Genomic DNA, 14,404 nt, shown 5'->3' with positions numbered 1-14,404 from the left:
CAAGCACAGCACTGTGGAATGGTTGCAGGGGGGTGCAGTCACACCAGCTTGGCTGAGAAGTTGAACTACGATGAACGTGGGATGGGTGGCCATGCACAGGCAGCAAATTTCACTGTACTGCCAACCATTGGAATCTACACTGCATACTTGGGCTTTTTATGAACATTTACTATGTTTAAACTGCAGTTTGCCTGAATCCATTTACACTCACAGTCAAACTGACTTTAAAATTGGACAAATACTCAACAATAGCACATATTTCTACAGGAGATGGTAAAAGTCTAGATTGGAGCTAGTGCAGCTGTGTTGTCGATGCTCATCGTGATGTATGGCGGGAATGATAGGGGCTGTGTCAGCTGATAGTTCTGAACAGCCAATGAGAGATTAGTGGACAGATAGTATGTTTGGAAGCAAAAGACTGTAACATTCTGACACCAGTATAGAAGCAAAATCCGCTATTCTTTCAGGGAAAAAAAGCTGTGACTCAGGTCCCACCATAACCACAACCTCTGAAATTGCAACTTATTAGGAAGAAACAGCCAAGTACTTCTGATTATGAAGGTATAAGTTTGACAGCTGTCCTCTTAGGATGATGAGAATGATGATGGTTTAAAAAAGGGATACCAAAGACGACAGGCTACCTAAACTAAAAAGGCAGTAAAGATAAAAATTAATGTAAACATTTTCTTTTTGTTTAGTTCTTCTTGTATTATCAAAATACAGTCTGTCAATAAATGGCAAAGTTTAGCATATGTGTAACGTAAACATTTTAGGCAGATACCTTAGGTCAATAAAAGTATGTAATTTTGATTAGTCAGAATACATAAAAAATATATTTTTCCAAAGAAGCCTCTTAAAAAAGTGGGTTATCTTATGCTCATGTAATATGATAAGTCCTGTTTTTAGCAGTTTGTCATCTATTCTACATAAATTAAGTATCGTTAAAAATAATTTTATCAGCCTTGTGACATATTTGGCTTCATGTTTTACTTTAGTAAAACAAGCATTATTGCAACTCACATAGAATGTAGGCAGATACTAATATGTATGGATTGTTGATACCTTGGATAATGTGTGCAGTAGAATGAACCTCTTGGAACCTAAATGTTTGTCCTTTAAGAAGACTTTAGCTCACCTATACTGAAACAATGACTCACAATTTGAATTTGATAGAATTTTAGTTGAAAGTAATATTCAGTATTTTCATTAACAAGTTATTTTGTTCAATTATTGACATAGGATAAACACGATGATAAGGATAAAGGAACTCTTTTAAATCCTCAAAAATGATGTCAAGTCCTTGCACAGCTACAGAAAAATTTGGTGCATTTGAATCTTCGTTTTCACCCTTCCCACCACTATAATGTACTTCAGCTTCCTCCTCTTTATGAGCCTCTCGTAATTTAGCTACATCTATCTGAGGTGTGACGGTCAGGATGTCATCACAAGAAGACAGGGCAACATACTGCACTTGATAAAACACCCATGCTGATTTCCCATGTTCCTTTTGAGAAATCAGTAGCTATTGGAGCATAGGCAGCATTTTGGAAACAGTTCCGAACAGTTTGTTAAGTCATAGTGTACCCAGACAGCAATAAGCTTGTGCATAATCTCAAAAATGTTTGTGTTCCTTACTTCCTTTCTATCAAAGAATTAATTTGAACTCTGCACAACCACCATTGTGTACTCTAATTTCACGAAATGAATTATGTTCAGGTACAGAGTTGCAGATGATTTGTACAGTTATCAGAAATGACATAACTTTTCGATGTGGAGGGCATCTGCCAGTGATCAGAGAACAATCTTTCTAACTCCACTAATCTAGGAATCTGAAAGTTCTACATAATAGTTGATATACAGGTTGTCTCTCCTAAGATTCATTAGGCACATTTTCTCTGGTATTTGAGCAAATATTTACAGTTTCATTTTTGTTATGTGTATCTGAAGTCATCCCAAACAAATACTGCTAATCACTTCTTTCATGTGACATCCAGTGTTGATGTAAACCATTAGTTTGTTTCCCATTAAGACAAAATTATTTTTAAAACCGAATTTTGTATGCCGATTCAATAGAGCAGTCCCAAATTAGTTTACTGCAATATTCATTTTATCAATAGGTGTTACTGGGAGAGGAAAAAATCATGAATAACCGTACCACAGCAACAACTAAGCATTGCTGCTGGATGGTTGTAGCAGTCAGCAAGGGCTAGAATGGTGCTGTTGCTGCTGTAGTACTGGTTTTTTATCGTGTTTTACTGTCACTGTTAATAAATACTGATAAAATGAATAATGCACTGGAGTAATTTGGGACCACTCTGTCAAACTGATATGACAAGTTCCACTTTAAAAATAATTATGTTTGTAACAGAAAACAAATTGTTTCCATGATACTGGGCATTGCATGAAAGACATGATGGGCAGTATTTGTTTGGGCTGATCTAGCTACACATAGGAAAAAGAAAATTGCAAATAATGGGCAAAACCAAGGAAAATGCATCTATGATGACTCTTAGGAGAGATACTTTCTATATCTGCTGTCATCCAGCCCTCAGCGGCTCAGCACTGATTTGCTGGGTACGGGCTTGGTGACCCCGGGATTCCTGAGCTGGGGGCTGGTAAGCGCCGCCAGTCCCCTATCATTGTAAGCTCTGGGCACACTTCAGCGACCACTGTGTGGTGCGGCGGTGGAATGTTGTGTGTATCAGGGAATGGGGACCTTGGCTTGACCACCCGGATCGCGAGGACAGGGTAAACCTCCATTTAAAAAAAAAAGCGGACAACCTCTGGGGAATCTGTCGAACCTCAGTTATATAAGGCTTACTCAGGCATGAGGCTCTGTCTGAGTGGACTCTTATTTCCCTAGCTGCTTGTGGGACCAAGATGGAACCCTCGAAATCTTCTTCTTCTTCTTCTTCTTCTTCTTCTTCTTCTCCTCCTCCTCCTCCTCCTCCTCCTCCTCCTCCCAGTGGAAAACGTGTACCACCTGGGAGTATTCACACCCATTCATCCAAAAGAATGAGAGAGGTTAGTCCTCCTGACAATAAGAATACTTTGTACTGCAGTAACAGGCCTCGTGGAATCATGAACAACAGTGTGTTTCTGGTGATAAAAAGGAATGAGGGGACATTTGAAACGGTATCCCCCATCTATATCGATAAGGGTTTGGAAGGTCTTGGTGGAACATTAAGATCTATAAACGATTGCGTAATGGCTCATTGTTAGTAGAAAGTAACAGGTCAAAGCAGGTAGACCATCTTAAGAAATTGCAGAAACTGAGTGACTATGATATCATTGTTAAGATGCACACCTCTCTCAACTCCAGTAAGGGCGTTGTCACATGCCAAGGTATCATGGACATAGACATAGCAGAACTGAAGCAAGAATGGGCATCCCAGGGAATAGTCGATGTGGAGCAACGAACGCGCAGGAATAATGGAGCAACTGAAAAGACTGCCACTTTCATTGTCACATTCAATTCTCCGACACTGCCTGAACATCTTGTGGCAGGGTTCCTTCTACTTAATGTTTGGCCACACATTCCAAACCTTATGTGGTTCTATGAGTGCCAGCGTTTTGGCCATACAACCATGAGTTTTGGAGGTGAAGCAATCTGCGGGAACTGCAGAAAAGCCGCTCCTGACGCTGGGACTGACTGCCTGTCTCTGGCAATCTCCATTGACTGCTCTGGGAACCACCCAGTCTGGAGCCGAGACTGCCCTGTTTTTGCTGAAGAACACAAAATACAGGAGATAAGTGACCAAGCAGATCTCCTATGCCGAAGCCGAAAAAGAATATAAGGCAACGAAACCCCCTATCTTTGCCACCCTATATTCTTCCATGGTGTTGAAGCCTATTCCCAAGGCGGACACTTCGACACACTCGATGCCTAGTGTGCCAGCATCCACCAGAGTAAGGACAAAGCAGTCCAGGCAGCTGCACCAGAAAATACCAACAACAGTTCTGCAGCGAGCATCCAGAAGGTACAAGGAAAGCAGAGTTCCTCTCAACGCCCCCTTTCCCCCTCATCCTCGAAGGGAAGGGTGCAGTGAAAGGCTCAAGACATTCGGGTCAAAAGCTGTCCCGAGTGCCATCAGATGTCATTCTTTCCCATCTGACTGACGAGGAGGATATCATGGAGTTAGATGCCTTGGATCCAGGCAGCCCCTCCACTCCCCCTTGCCCTTCAAAGTGCTTGACGCCCCCCAACACCTCGTGTAAAGATAGGGGTAAATTAAAATCACACCAATGACATGGCTTTCATATTACAGTGGAATGTGAATGGTTGCAGGACTCATATGGGGGACCTGAAACTCCTAGCACTGGCACGTCCCTCATGCTTTTGTTTACAAGAAACGCATTTTAAAGATACAGATGTCCCTGTGCTACAGGGATATACGCTATGCCATGAGGATGACCTGTCAGGGGAAAAGGCCAAGGGAGGTGTCACAGTGTTTGTCACTAATACACACCACTGTTCTGTTCTCCCCTTGGCTACTGACCTGCAAGCAGATACTTCAAATTCATGTGTGTCGAAGGATCACTGACTACTGCAAGATGCACTAGACTCTGAGGCTCTCACGTGTCTTATCGCACAACTCCCGCTACCATTCCTCCTCCTGGGAGACTTCAGTGCCCATCATATCCTGTGAGGCTCGACCAACATTTGCCCTCAGGGTCAGGTTTTGGAGGGCCTCATAACGTCTCACGAGCTGTGCATACTCAACAAGGTACTCAAACATTTCTCTACTGCTGCTGGGTCATTCTCAGCCATCGACCTCTATTTCAGTTCTCCCACACTCACTGACTCTGTTCAGTGGGAGGTCGTTGATGACCTTCATTCCAGTGACCACTTCCCAATCCGCCTTCACCTACCAAATTGCTCACCACTGGAAGTTAAGCCCCCAAAGTGGATGGTCAGCACGGCTAACTGCATGCGTTCAGCTAACTGTCTGTGTTTGAACACTGTGACAGCATCCAAGGATGGGTGGACCATATCACACGAGTGATCCATCATGCTGCTAACTTCTTGATCCCACAGTCCTCAGCTCATTTTAGGAGGCGACCATTACCTTGGTGCTGTTCCGCAATCTGGGAAAGGCGTGCAGCTCTTCAACATTCTAAATGGCTAACAACAGCAGACAGCCTTAGGGCCTTTCAAGTCGTGAGGGCCAAGCCTTGACACGTTAGTGAGAGTAAGAAAAGGTCATGGCAAGTGTTCCTGGACTTCATCAGTTGTTCCACTTCTTCTCTAAAAGTATGGGAAGCCATCCAGAAGACTTCCAGTAAATGCAGCCGTCTACCGATAGCAGCAGTGCTGAAGCAGGGGTGCCTCCAAACAACACCCAGAGACATTGCTCAGACACTGGCCGAACATTTGTCACAAACTACTGTCAATACAAGACAGGATCCGGTGTTCTTTCGCTATCGTGCGACTTTAGAGAGGGATCAGTTGGACTTCAGGTCCAACAGTTCTGATGCCTACAACTCCCCTTTCTCCATGTGGGAGCTTGAATTGTCACTGACTGAGATTCATGACGTTGCACCCCAGTCACAACCAAATCTGGTACTACATGCTTCGACTTTGCCAGTGGCATCAAAGGAAATCCTCCTCAAATGTTTTAATCTAATATGGCAGACAGACAACTTCCCCAACTTGTGGAGGGAGGCAATTCTGATCCCTTTTCTCAAACCAGGAAAGGACTGCACATGTACCAGTGGTTATCGGAGTACTGCATTAATGAGCAAATGGTTAACCGTCGTCTGGTCTGGTTATTAGAGACCAGGCAACTCCTTAGCCATTCTCAGTGTGGATTCAGAAGATTTCGGTCCACTGTTGACAACCTGACCCTTGTAGAGGCAGCTATTCAGCAGGCTTTCCTCTGTAAAGATCACTGTATCGGCATATTCTTCAGTATAAGCAAGGTATACGATACTACTTGGAGACATTGTATTCTCGCACAACTGCATCATTGGGGCTTTTGTGGCTGCTTGCCCATCTTTATACGGTCTTTCCTGTCTCAGCAGTTTTTTAGGACCTGAGTTGGTGACACTCTCTCTGATCGATTTGAGCAACTGGTGTTCCTCAGGGGAGTGTTTTAAGTGTTACCTTCTTTGCCATAGCCATCAACAGTGTCACATCTACAGTAAGGAGTCCTGTACAATGCTCCTTATTTGTAGACAATTTTTTTCTGTTTTATGTTCCTCCTGCAGTGTTGCAACAGTGAGCCGTCAGTTGCAACTTACAGTGCGGTTAGAGGAGTGGGCTGCAAAGACAGGTTTTTAGTTTTCTGCACATAAGTAAGTGTGTGTGTGTGTGTGTGTGTGTGTGTGTGTGTGTGTGGGTGGGCGCGCACGCACGCACGCACGCACATTTTAATCGTTCTTGTCATCTTTTTCATTTGCCTGCCTTGAATATGGGGGACAGCATCCTACATTTTAAAGACACAGTGCGGTTTCAGGGTCTCATTTTTGACTCCCAATTGTCATGGTTACCACACCTGTGAGACCTGAAAGCCAGAACTGTGAAGGCACTGATCATTATCAAGTGCCTTAGTTGCAGGTCTTGGGGAATGGCCAGGGTGTCTCTCCTTCAGTTTTATCAGGCTTTTGTGTATTCGGAGCTGGGCTATGGTTGTATGGTGTATGGGTCAGCGAAGCCCTCTCAGTTGCATATCATTGACGCTGTCCATCATCACAGGATTTGGCTGGCCACAGGTGCTTATCGCAACAGTCGCATACCTATCATCTGTGCTGAGGTGGGGGAACTGCCACTTACCATCCGGCACCAGCTCGTCATGGTGTGTCAGGCGTGTAAATTCCTTGCAGCTCCAACTTCACCCGCACATCATACTGTTACTCGTCAACCTCTGGAATGCCTTTTTTGCAACCATCCACGAGCCACGATGCTGTTTGGGATCTGCGTGCAGTGTGTGCTGGAATCATTCGGTTTGGAGCCAGTATGACCCCAAATCCAGGGTTTCAACCACCTGCCGCCCTGGTTACTGGAGAGGCCCAGAGTGATTTTAGATTTGGTGTGGTACAGGAGAGATAGCACTCCTGCTTCCGTTTTTAATGTGATATTCTCTGATATTTTATCTCAGTACTACAACCATGTAGCTATTTTTACGGATGAGTCGAAGCAGGGGACTCTGTTGGCTGCTCCATCGTTTTCCTGGATCATGTCCTCAAGGTCTGCGAGCACTGGAGCGGATGAGATGTTCTCGTGGTGTTAAATTTCTCATCTGCTCAGGTTCCCTGAGCACCCTTTACTCTCTTCAATGTTTGTACCCAGCAGGACAGTAACACAGAATATCCAGGATGCCATCCTACAACTACAGCAACTTGGGAAGGGAGGTGACTTTCTGCTAAGTACCTGGGCACATTCGAACTGCGGGGAATGAAAGGGCAGATTGAGCAGCCAAGGAGGTGTGTTGTGATCCTCTGGTATTTCGATGTGCCATCCCCCTGCATGCCACCACCTCGCTGTTGAGGTACAATGTCATGTATTGTTGGGAAGATGAGTGGCTGGCAGTGACTGTTAACAAGCTCCGTGTTATCAAGGCCACAACTTAGCCATGGAATACCTCCTTCCAGCCACGTCGGTGGAACAAAGTCGTTCTTACTCATCTTAACATAGGCCATAGCCCTATGACACATGGATTCTTACTCCAGCTAGAGAACCCTCCAATGTGTGGTGCTTGTGGCATGCACATCACAGTGTGCCACATTTTATTGGACTGCATTTTATTTGCCAATCAGTGGACTGCGACGGATTTGTGTGAGATCAGACGAATGTGGTTAGAGTTTTAAAGTTCTGTGAATTGTCCAATATTTTTAACAAGATTGTAGGAAGATGTTTTTAATGTGTCAGAGGCTGGCTGGCTCCCTAGATTTTTGTAAGTGGTCAGCCAGTCACATTTCCCTGTGCTTTGTTTTCTCTGTGTTTTAATTTCTCAATTAGCTCTCTTCCCTCCTAATTGGTTTTAGTGCATGTGAGAGTGCACGTTATAAATAGTGACCGTGTGCTGATTACCTCGCCGTCGGGCACCCTTCAGATGCAAACATGTGCACGTGCGTTCGCAGTTAGTGGTCTTGCGGTAGCGTTCTCGCTTCCTGCGCGTGGGGTCCCGGGTTTGATTCCCGTGGGGGTCAGGGATTTTCTCTGCCTCATGATGACTGGGTGTTGTGTGTTTTCATTATCATTGACGCATGCAAGTCGCCGAAGTGGCGTCAACTAAAAAGAACTTGCAATATGGCAGCCGAACTTCCCCGCATGGGGCCTCCTGGCCAACAGTGCCATACAATCATTTCCTTTTTCATTTCACGTGCGCGTGTGCACGTGCGTGCATGTGCCCACACACACACATAAATTAATAGTAATTTTCTGAGAAGAGTAAGCTCTAAAAATTTATTTGGTAGAAACTGAAAATATGTCTGTGCATATATCATTGTATGACCTATGACAAAGTATCGTTCTAATATTTATTTTATTTTTTGATTTATTTAACCTGAGAATATTAGGGCCATCAGGCCCCCCCTCTGAGATCTAACCAGGCATTCTACGTATTTTACATTGCATGTATTACAGTAAATCAATGAAAATATAATGTAAGTGGATTGATAAAAAAAATCTACTCGCCAAGTGGTAGCAGGAGAAAACACATATGAAGGTATTCAAATTTGCATGCTTTTAGAGCCAGTGGCTTCTTCTGACTGAATGGTTGAAGGGTTTCAAAAAGTAATCCAGAACCCCAGGTCAGGGGAGACTTCCTATACTTTTTCTTAAAAATAGCATGACTTCTTTCCTTCTTATCCTGTCTGGTAAGTCTCCCTGACCTGGAGTTCTGGGCGACTTTTCCGAACTCTGCTCATTTCCTAAAGCTCCACCAGTCATTTTCCTTCAACCCTCTTCCTTCCCCAGCAACCTTTTTGCCAGAAGAAGGTGCAACTGGCTCCAAAATCTTGTAGATTAAGGTACCTTTATATGTGCGTCCTCCTACCGCTGCATGGTGAGTAAATTTTTTATCCATACAATTATATTATACACACATTGAAAAAAGTTTTGCATCCCTTTGGTTCTGGAACCTGTACAGAAAATTGGAATAGTTGTTGTTGTTGTTGTTGTTGTGGTTGTGGTCTTCAGTCCTGAGACTGGTTTGATGCAGCTCTCCATGCTACTCTATCCTGTGCAAGTTGCATCATCTCCCAGTACCTCCTGCAACCTACATCCTTCTGAATCTGCTTAGTGTATTCATCTCTTGGTCTCCCTCTACAATTTTTACCCTCCACTCTGCCCTCCATTACTAAATTGGTGATCCCTTGATGCCTCGGAACGTGTCCTACCAACCGATCCCTTCTTCTAGTCAAGTTGTGCCACAAACTCCTGTTCTCCCCAATTCTATTCAATACCTCCTCCTTAGCTATGTGATCTACCCATCTAATCTTCAGCATTCTTCCTGTAGCACCACATTTCGAAAGCTTCTATTCTCTTCTTGTCTAAACTATTTATCGTCCACGTTTCACTTCCATTCATGGCTACATTCCATACAAATACTTTCAGAAATCACTTCCTGACACTTAAGTCAATACTCGATGTTAACAAATTTCTCTTCTTCAGAAACGCTTTCCTTGCCATTGCCAGTCTGCATTTTATATCCTCTCTACTTCTACCATCATCAGTTATTTTGCTCCCCAAATAGCAAAACACATTTACACATTATCCTTGTTTTGGTTTTGTTGATATTCATCTTATATCCTCCTTTCAAGACACTGTCCATTTCGTTCAACTGCTCTTCCAAGTCCTTTGCTGTCTCTGACAGAATTACAATGTCATCGGCGAACCTCAAAGTTTTTATTTCTTCTCCATGGATTTTAATACCTACTCCAAACTTTTATTTTGTTTCCTTTACTGCTTGCTCAATATACAGATTGAATAGCATCGGGGAGAGGCTACAACCCTGTTTCACTCCCTTCCAAACCACTGCTTCCCTTTCATGTCCCTCGACTCTTATAACTGCCATCTGCTTTCTGTACAAATTGTAAATAGCCTTTCGTTCCCTGTATTTTACCCCTGCCACCTTCAGAATTTGAAAGAGAGTATTCAAGTCAACCTTGTCAAAAGCTTTCTCTAAGCCTACAAATGCTAGAAATGTAGGTTTGCCTTTCCTTAATCTTTCTTCTAAGGTAAGTCATAGGGTCAGTATTGCCTCACATAGAGATCAACATAAACATTATTTCCGCCATTTATATTGCTCATGAAAACAACATATTGCATGTTGTACCGCCATGCAGTTAGACCTTCAGAGGTGGTGGTCCAGATGGCTGTACACACCAGTACCTCTAATACCGAGTAGCACATCCTCTTGCATTGATTCATGCTTGTATTCATCTGGCATACTATCCACAAGTTAATCAAGGCACTGTTGGTCCAGATTGTCCCACTCCTCAATGGCAATTCGGCATAGATCCCTCAGAGTGGTTGGTGTGTCACGTCGTCCATAAACAGCCCTTGTCAATCTATCCCAGGCTTGTTTGATAGGATTCATGTCTGGAGAACATGCTGGCCACTCTAGTCGAGCGATGTCGTTTTCCTGAAGGAAGTCATTCACAAGATGTGCACGATGGGGGCGCAAATTGTCCTTCACGAAGACGAATGCCTCGGCAATATGCTGCCAACATAGTTGCCATATTAGTCAGAGGATGGCATTCACATATTGTACAGCTGTTATGGTGCCTTCCACGACCACCAGTGATGTACATCGGTCCCACATGAGTCATAACACGATGTCCTGTGACAGCACGAAAAGCATTATTCAACATGGTGGCGTTGCTCTCAGGGTTCCTCCGAGCCATAATCGGTAGGTAGCAGTCATCCACTGCAGTAATAGCCCCTGGGCGGCCTGAGCGAGGCATGTCGTTGACAGTTATTCTCTCTGTATCTCCTCCATGTCTGAACATCATCACTTTGGTTCACTCAGACACACCTGGACAACACTTCCCTTGTTGAGAGCCCATCCTGACACAAAGTAACAAGGCGGATGCAATCAAACCATGGTATTGACAGTCTAGGCATGGTTGAACTACAGACAACCCGAGCTGTGTACCACCTCCTTGGTGGAATGACTGGAGCTGATCGGCTGTCTGACCCCATCAGTCTAATAGGTACTGCTCATGCATGGTTGTGTACATCTTAGGGTGGGTTTACTGACATCTCTGAACAGTCAAAAGCACTGTGTTTGTGATACAATATTCGCAGTCAATGTCTGTCTTCAGGAGTTCTGGGAACTGGGGTGATGGAAAACTTTTTTGATGTGTGTGTATATTACAGTAAGTATGTTATACTAAATTTAGAAAAATACAAATTACAGTAACACGGATAAGAAAAACACACACACATGTTTTTTTTTTTTTTTTAAAAAAAAAAGGGGGGGGGGGCGGTTACAATAGGGTAGATTTTTAATTGTGAATGCTAGGAGCAGTGGGCACGGAGAAAGAGATGGGCAAGGAAGGGAAGATGAAAGTAATAACACACTGTTAAAGAACATAAGGGAGGATATGGTGTTGATTCATAGAGAAAGGAAAAGAAGCATAAGTGGGAGAAAACAGGAACGTTAGCCTTGCTTTTTGATGCAAGGGAAAACTGGCCATATACATCAGTTGTGGAAAAGTGCATTGAAGATGACAGGAGGAATTTCTTCAACTTTTTCTTGAATGTAGCAGGACTTCAAATTCTATGAAGACTGCAAGGCAGCTTGTTCCAGAGGCAGATAGCATCAACAGTAAAGGAGTTTGCCGGTGTTTTTGTTTTATGAACTGGCACAGCTAGGATACTAGCTAAGTGAGACCTTGTGTTTTTATTCTGAATTTACGAAAGAGAGATAATCTTTGAGGCTAGGTACTGGAGTGCTTGCGCACCTTGATTTTTTGATTTGCTTGGATAGCAAAGTGTGTTAACATGCTTCTTCCAGTATTCTGGGAGGAGAGCCTGCCCTAGATTGAATCAGTCTCACAGATTAACAACAAGAGCTAGTGAGATGGCCATCCTTGATTGGGCTTTAAGCAGTTTCCGACATCCAGCTTGGTAAATAATGGAATGGTACCCACATTCTGCCTTAGGTAAACGCTACGTAAATGTTTAGAAAAAACTGTTATCCCACTCGAATGTGAAATGGAGGGGTACGCAAATTCAGTCAGGAGGAAGAGGAGGAGGAGGAGGAGGAGGTGGTGGTGGTGGAGTGAGACGAGGGGTCAGGAGGGGTAGTGTCAGTAAGGGCATCAGACCATAGACTGTCACTAACGTGTCAAAACTCTTATGACAATGCTGACCTTGTAGAGACACTGTATTCTCTTGCAATAGATTTCTGTCTGTGTGAATGCTTCCAAGTCTCATTCTATGGAACCATTTGAGGAGGATGATTCCAGATCTTTGACTGATGAATTGCAAGTGCTTTCTTTTTATTTTGTGTGGAGACCTTTAACTTCTGCATTCTAAAAAATGTAAATTATTTATGAGTGTTTATAACTCATGAAGAAGACAAGGACAAATTACATTTCTTTGCTATGTTAGACAGTTTAACAATATAGCTGTCTTGTGAATAATAGTGGGCTGCTTCTGAATAGCGAGTTTTCTTTATTTACACACCTCGTGTATACAGACGGTATGGCACTTTAATAAACATGCTACAACTAACCACTATTTCTGTTTACTCTATATTGCACATGATGTCTTTCGAGAAGCAATTCCCCCTCACAATAAGTAAACTATGATGATATTTGTATGCTTTATTTTTGCACACCACTCCTCTTGAGAAATAATCTCTCCCTCATGAGTCAGAATGATACTATATAAAATACTTTAAGAATACATAGTACTTGCAATTAGTGGTGCATATGCAGGTACAGTAATCCATACTGTCACATCAGAGAAATACAGCAGTGAAAATAATTTTATATTTTCCACAGTTACTGTGAAACTTTTTTGTATTATTGATATGTGTCACTTAGATTGACAATGACAGCTTTTACTTTTGATGCAGGGAAAACGTTGCTTGCCCGTGCTGTAGCACACCACACAGAATGTACATTCATCCGTGTTTCTGGTTCAGAGTTAGTTCAGAAATTTATTGGAGAAGGTTCTCGTATGGTCCGTGAATTGTTTGTAATGGCAAGGTAAGTTGTTTTGTACAGTTGTGATTTGGTAATTTAGGCGAACAGAATAGATGATGATGATGATGATGATGATGATGATTTTGTTTTTATTCTCCAGGGAGCATGCACCATCCATTATTTTCATGGATGAAATTGATTCAATTGGTTCCTCACGAATAGAATCGGGAAGTGGTGGTGACTCGGAAGTGCAGAGAACGATGTTGGAATTGTTAAATCAGTTAGATGGATTTGAAGCTACAAAAAATATCAAGGTATAATTTACACTGTAATGACTGCGAACATTTTCCGTAACATATTTCTCAATTCGGTGATGCTGACAAAGGAGGAAATAGGTATAATAATCTTTATGAAGAGTATAGAGAATTAATGAAATCTGACTCAAAAAGGGAAACAGGCTTGGAGAAATAAAACGGGCAAAGGTGAAAGAGATATTGTTTAGTCAGGGTTGAGGGCAGGTGTGTGCTATAGGAACTAAGGCTAAGTAAATTACTAATAGAGATAAGCTAAGTTACTGTTTCAGAAATAGGTGGGAGGAAATGACGAACAAAGATATTTGGAAGGAAAGGAATGGAGTTTGTCTAGAGAAGTCACAGAAACTGTCCTGGGAAGAAATTATTTGCTTAAGAGTTCAAAAATATTATTGGAACATGTAACAAGAATCCAGGGTCTTGAGTCATGCTGTAGTTACGTTCTGCAACAGGCACTAAGAATTTCCGGCCTGTCTTCCATATATTGACAGATTGTTTGTGGTTATTTTAACACTGAAACATTTTCAGCCTTGATATAGAAGGTTTCTAAGTAGGGTACCATGTCATAATGTAAAAATATATACACGAGAAATAAACATTGAGGCCATGGTTACAGTGGCTTCCTTTTACTATTGAGTAGACCCAGGAGGAGGCCACTGTAACCATGGCTGAAATGTTGGTTTCTCCAATATAGTTTTTTATGTTATCACCTGGTACCACACTTGAAAAACTTTTGTATCAACTTACTCTGGTTGCAGAAGCCTGTGCAATTATATTTGCACTCATATTGATTAGCGGAAAGTGTCCCAGCACCCCCACTTCCTACCTTCATCCTCCTCTTGATTTTTTTTTTTTTTTTTAGGAACTGGCAAGTGTTCTGGTTCATCCTCATCTCCACTTTCTTCTTGTTTCTCTGCCACCTCTACTTGCAAGACTTTATTGGTTGTAACAGACTGACAGAAGGCAACACTTTTGACACATTTAAAAGG

General features: G+C 42.7%; 1 protein-coding gene across 2 annotated transcripts in view; it reads left to right on the top strand.

Annotated features, from left to right (window-relative positions):
• LOC126473507 (26S proteasome regulatory subunit 8) overlaps positions 1-14,404 on the top strand; it is a 36,621-nt gene that overhangs the window by 14,605 nt on the left and 7,612 nt on the right. For both annotated transcript variants that reach the window (XM_050100599.1, XM_050100601.1), the window contains exons 5-6: positions 13,035-13,167; positions 13,265-13,418. In XM_050100599.1, coding sequence (XP_049956556.1) covers positions 13,035-13,167; positions 13,265-13,418 — 287 coding nt within the window. The remainder of the gene's footprint in view (positions 1-13,034; positions 13,168-13,264; positions 13,419-14,404) is intronic.

This window comes from Schistocerca serialis, chromosome 4, assembly GCF_023864345.2.
Source record: "Schistocerca serialis cubense isolate TAMUIC-IGC-003099 chromosome 4, iqSchSeri2.2, whole genome shotgun sequence".
NCBI classification, from domain to species: Eukaryota; Metazoa; Arthropoda; class Insecta; order Orthoptera; family Acrididae; genus Schistocerca; species Schistocerca serialis.
The sequence above is the reverse complement of the archived record's forward strand: the minus strand, read 5'-3'. Positions and strand labels throughout refer to the sequence as shown.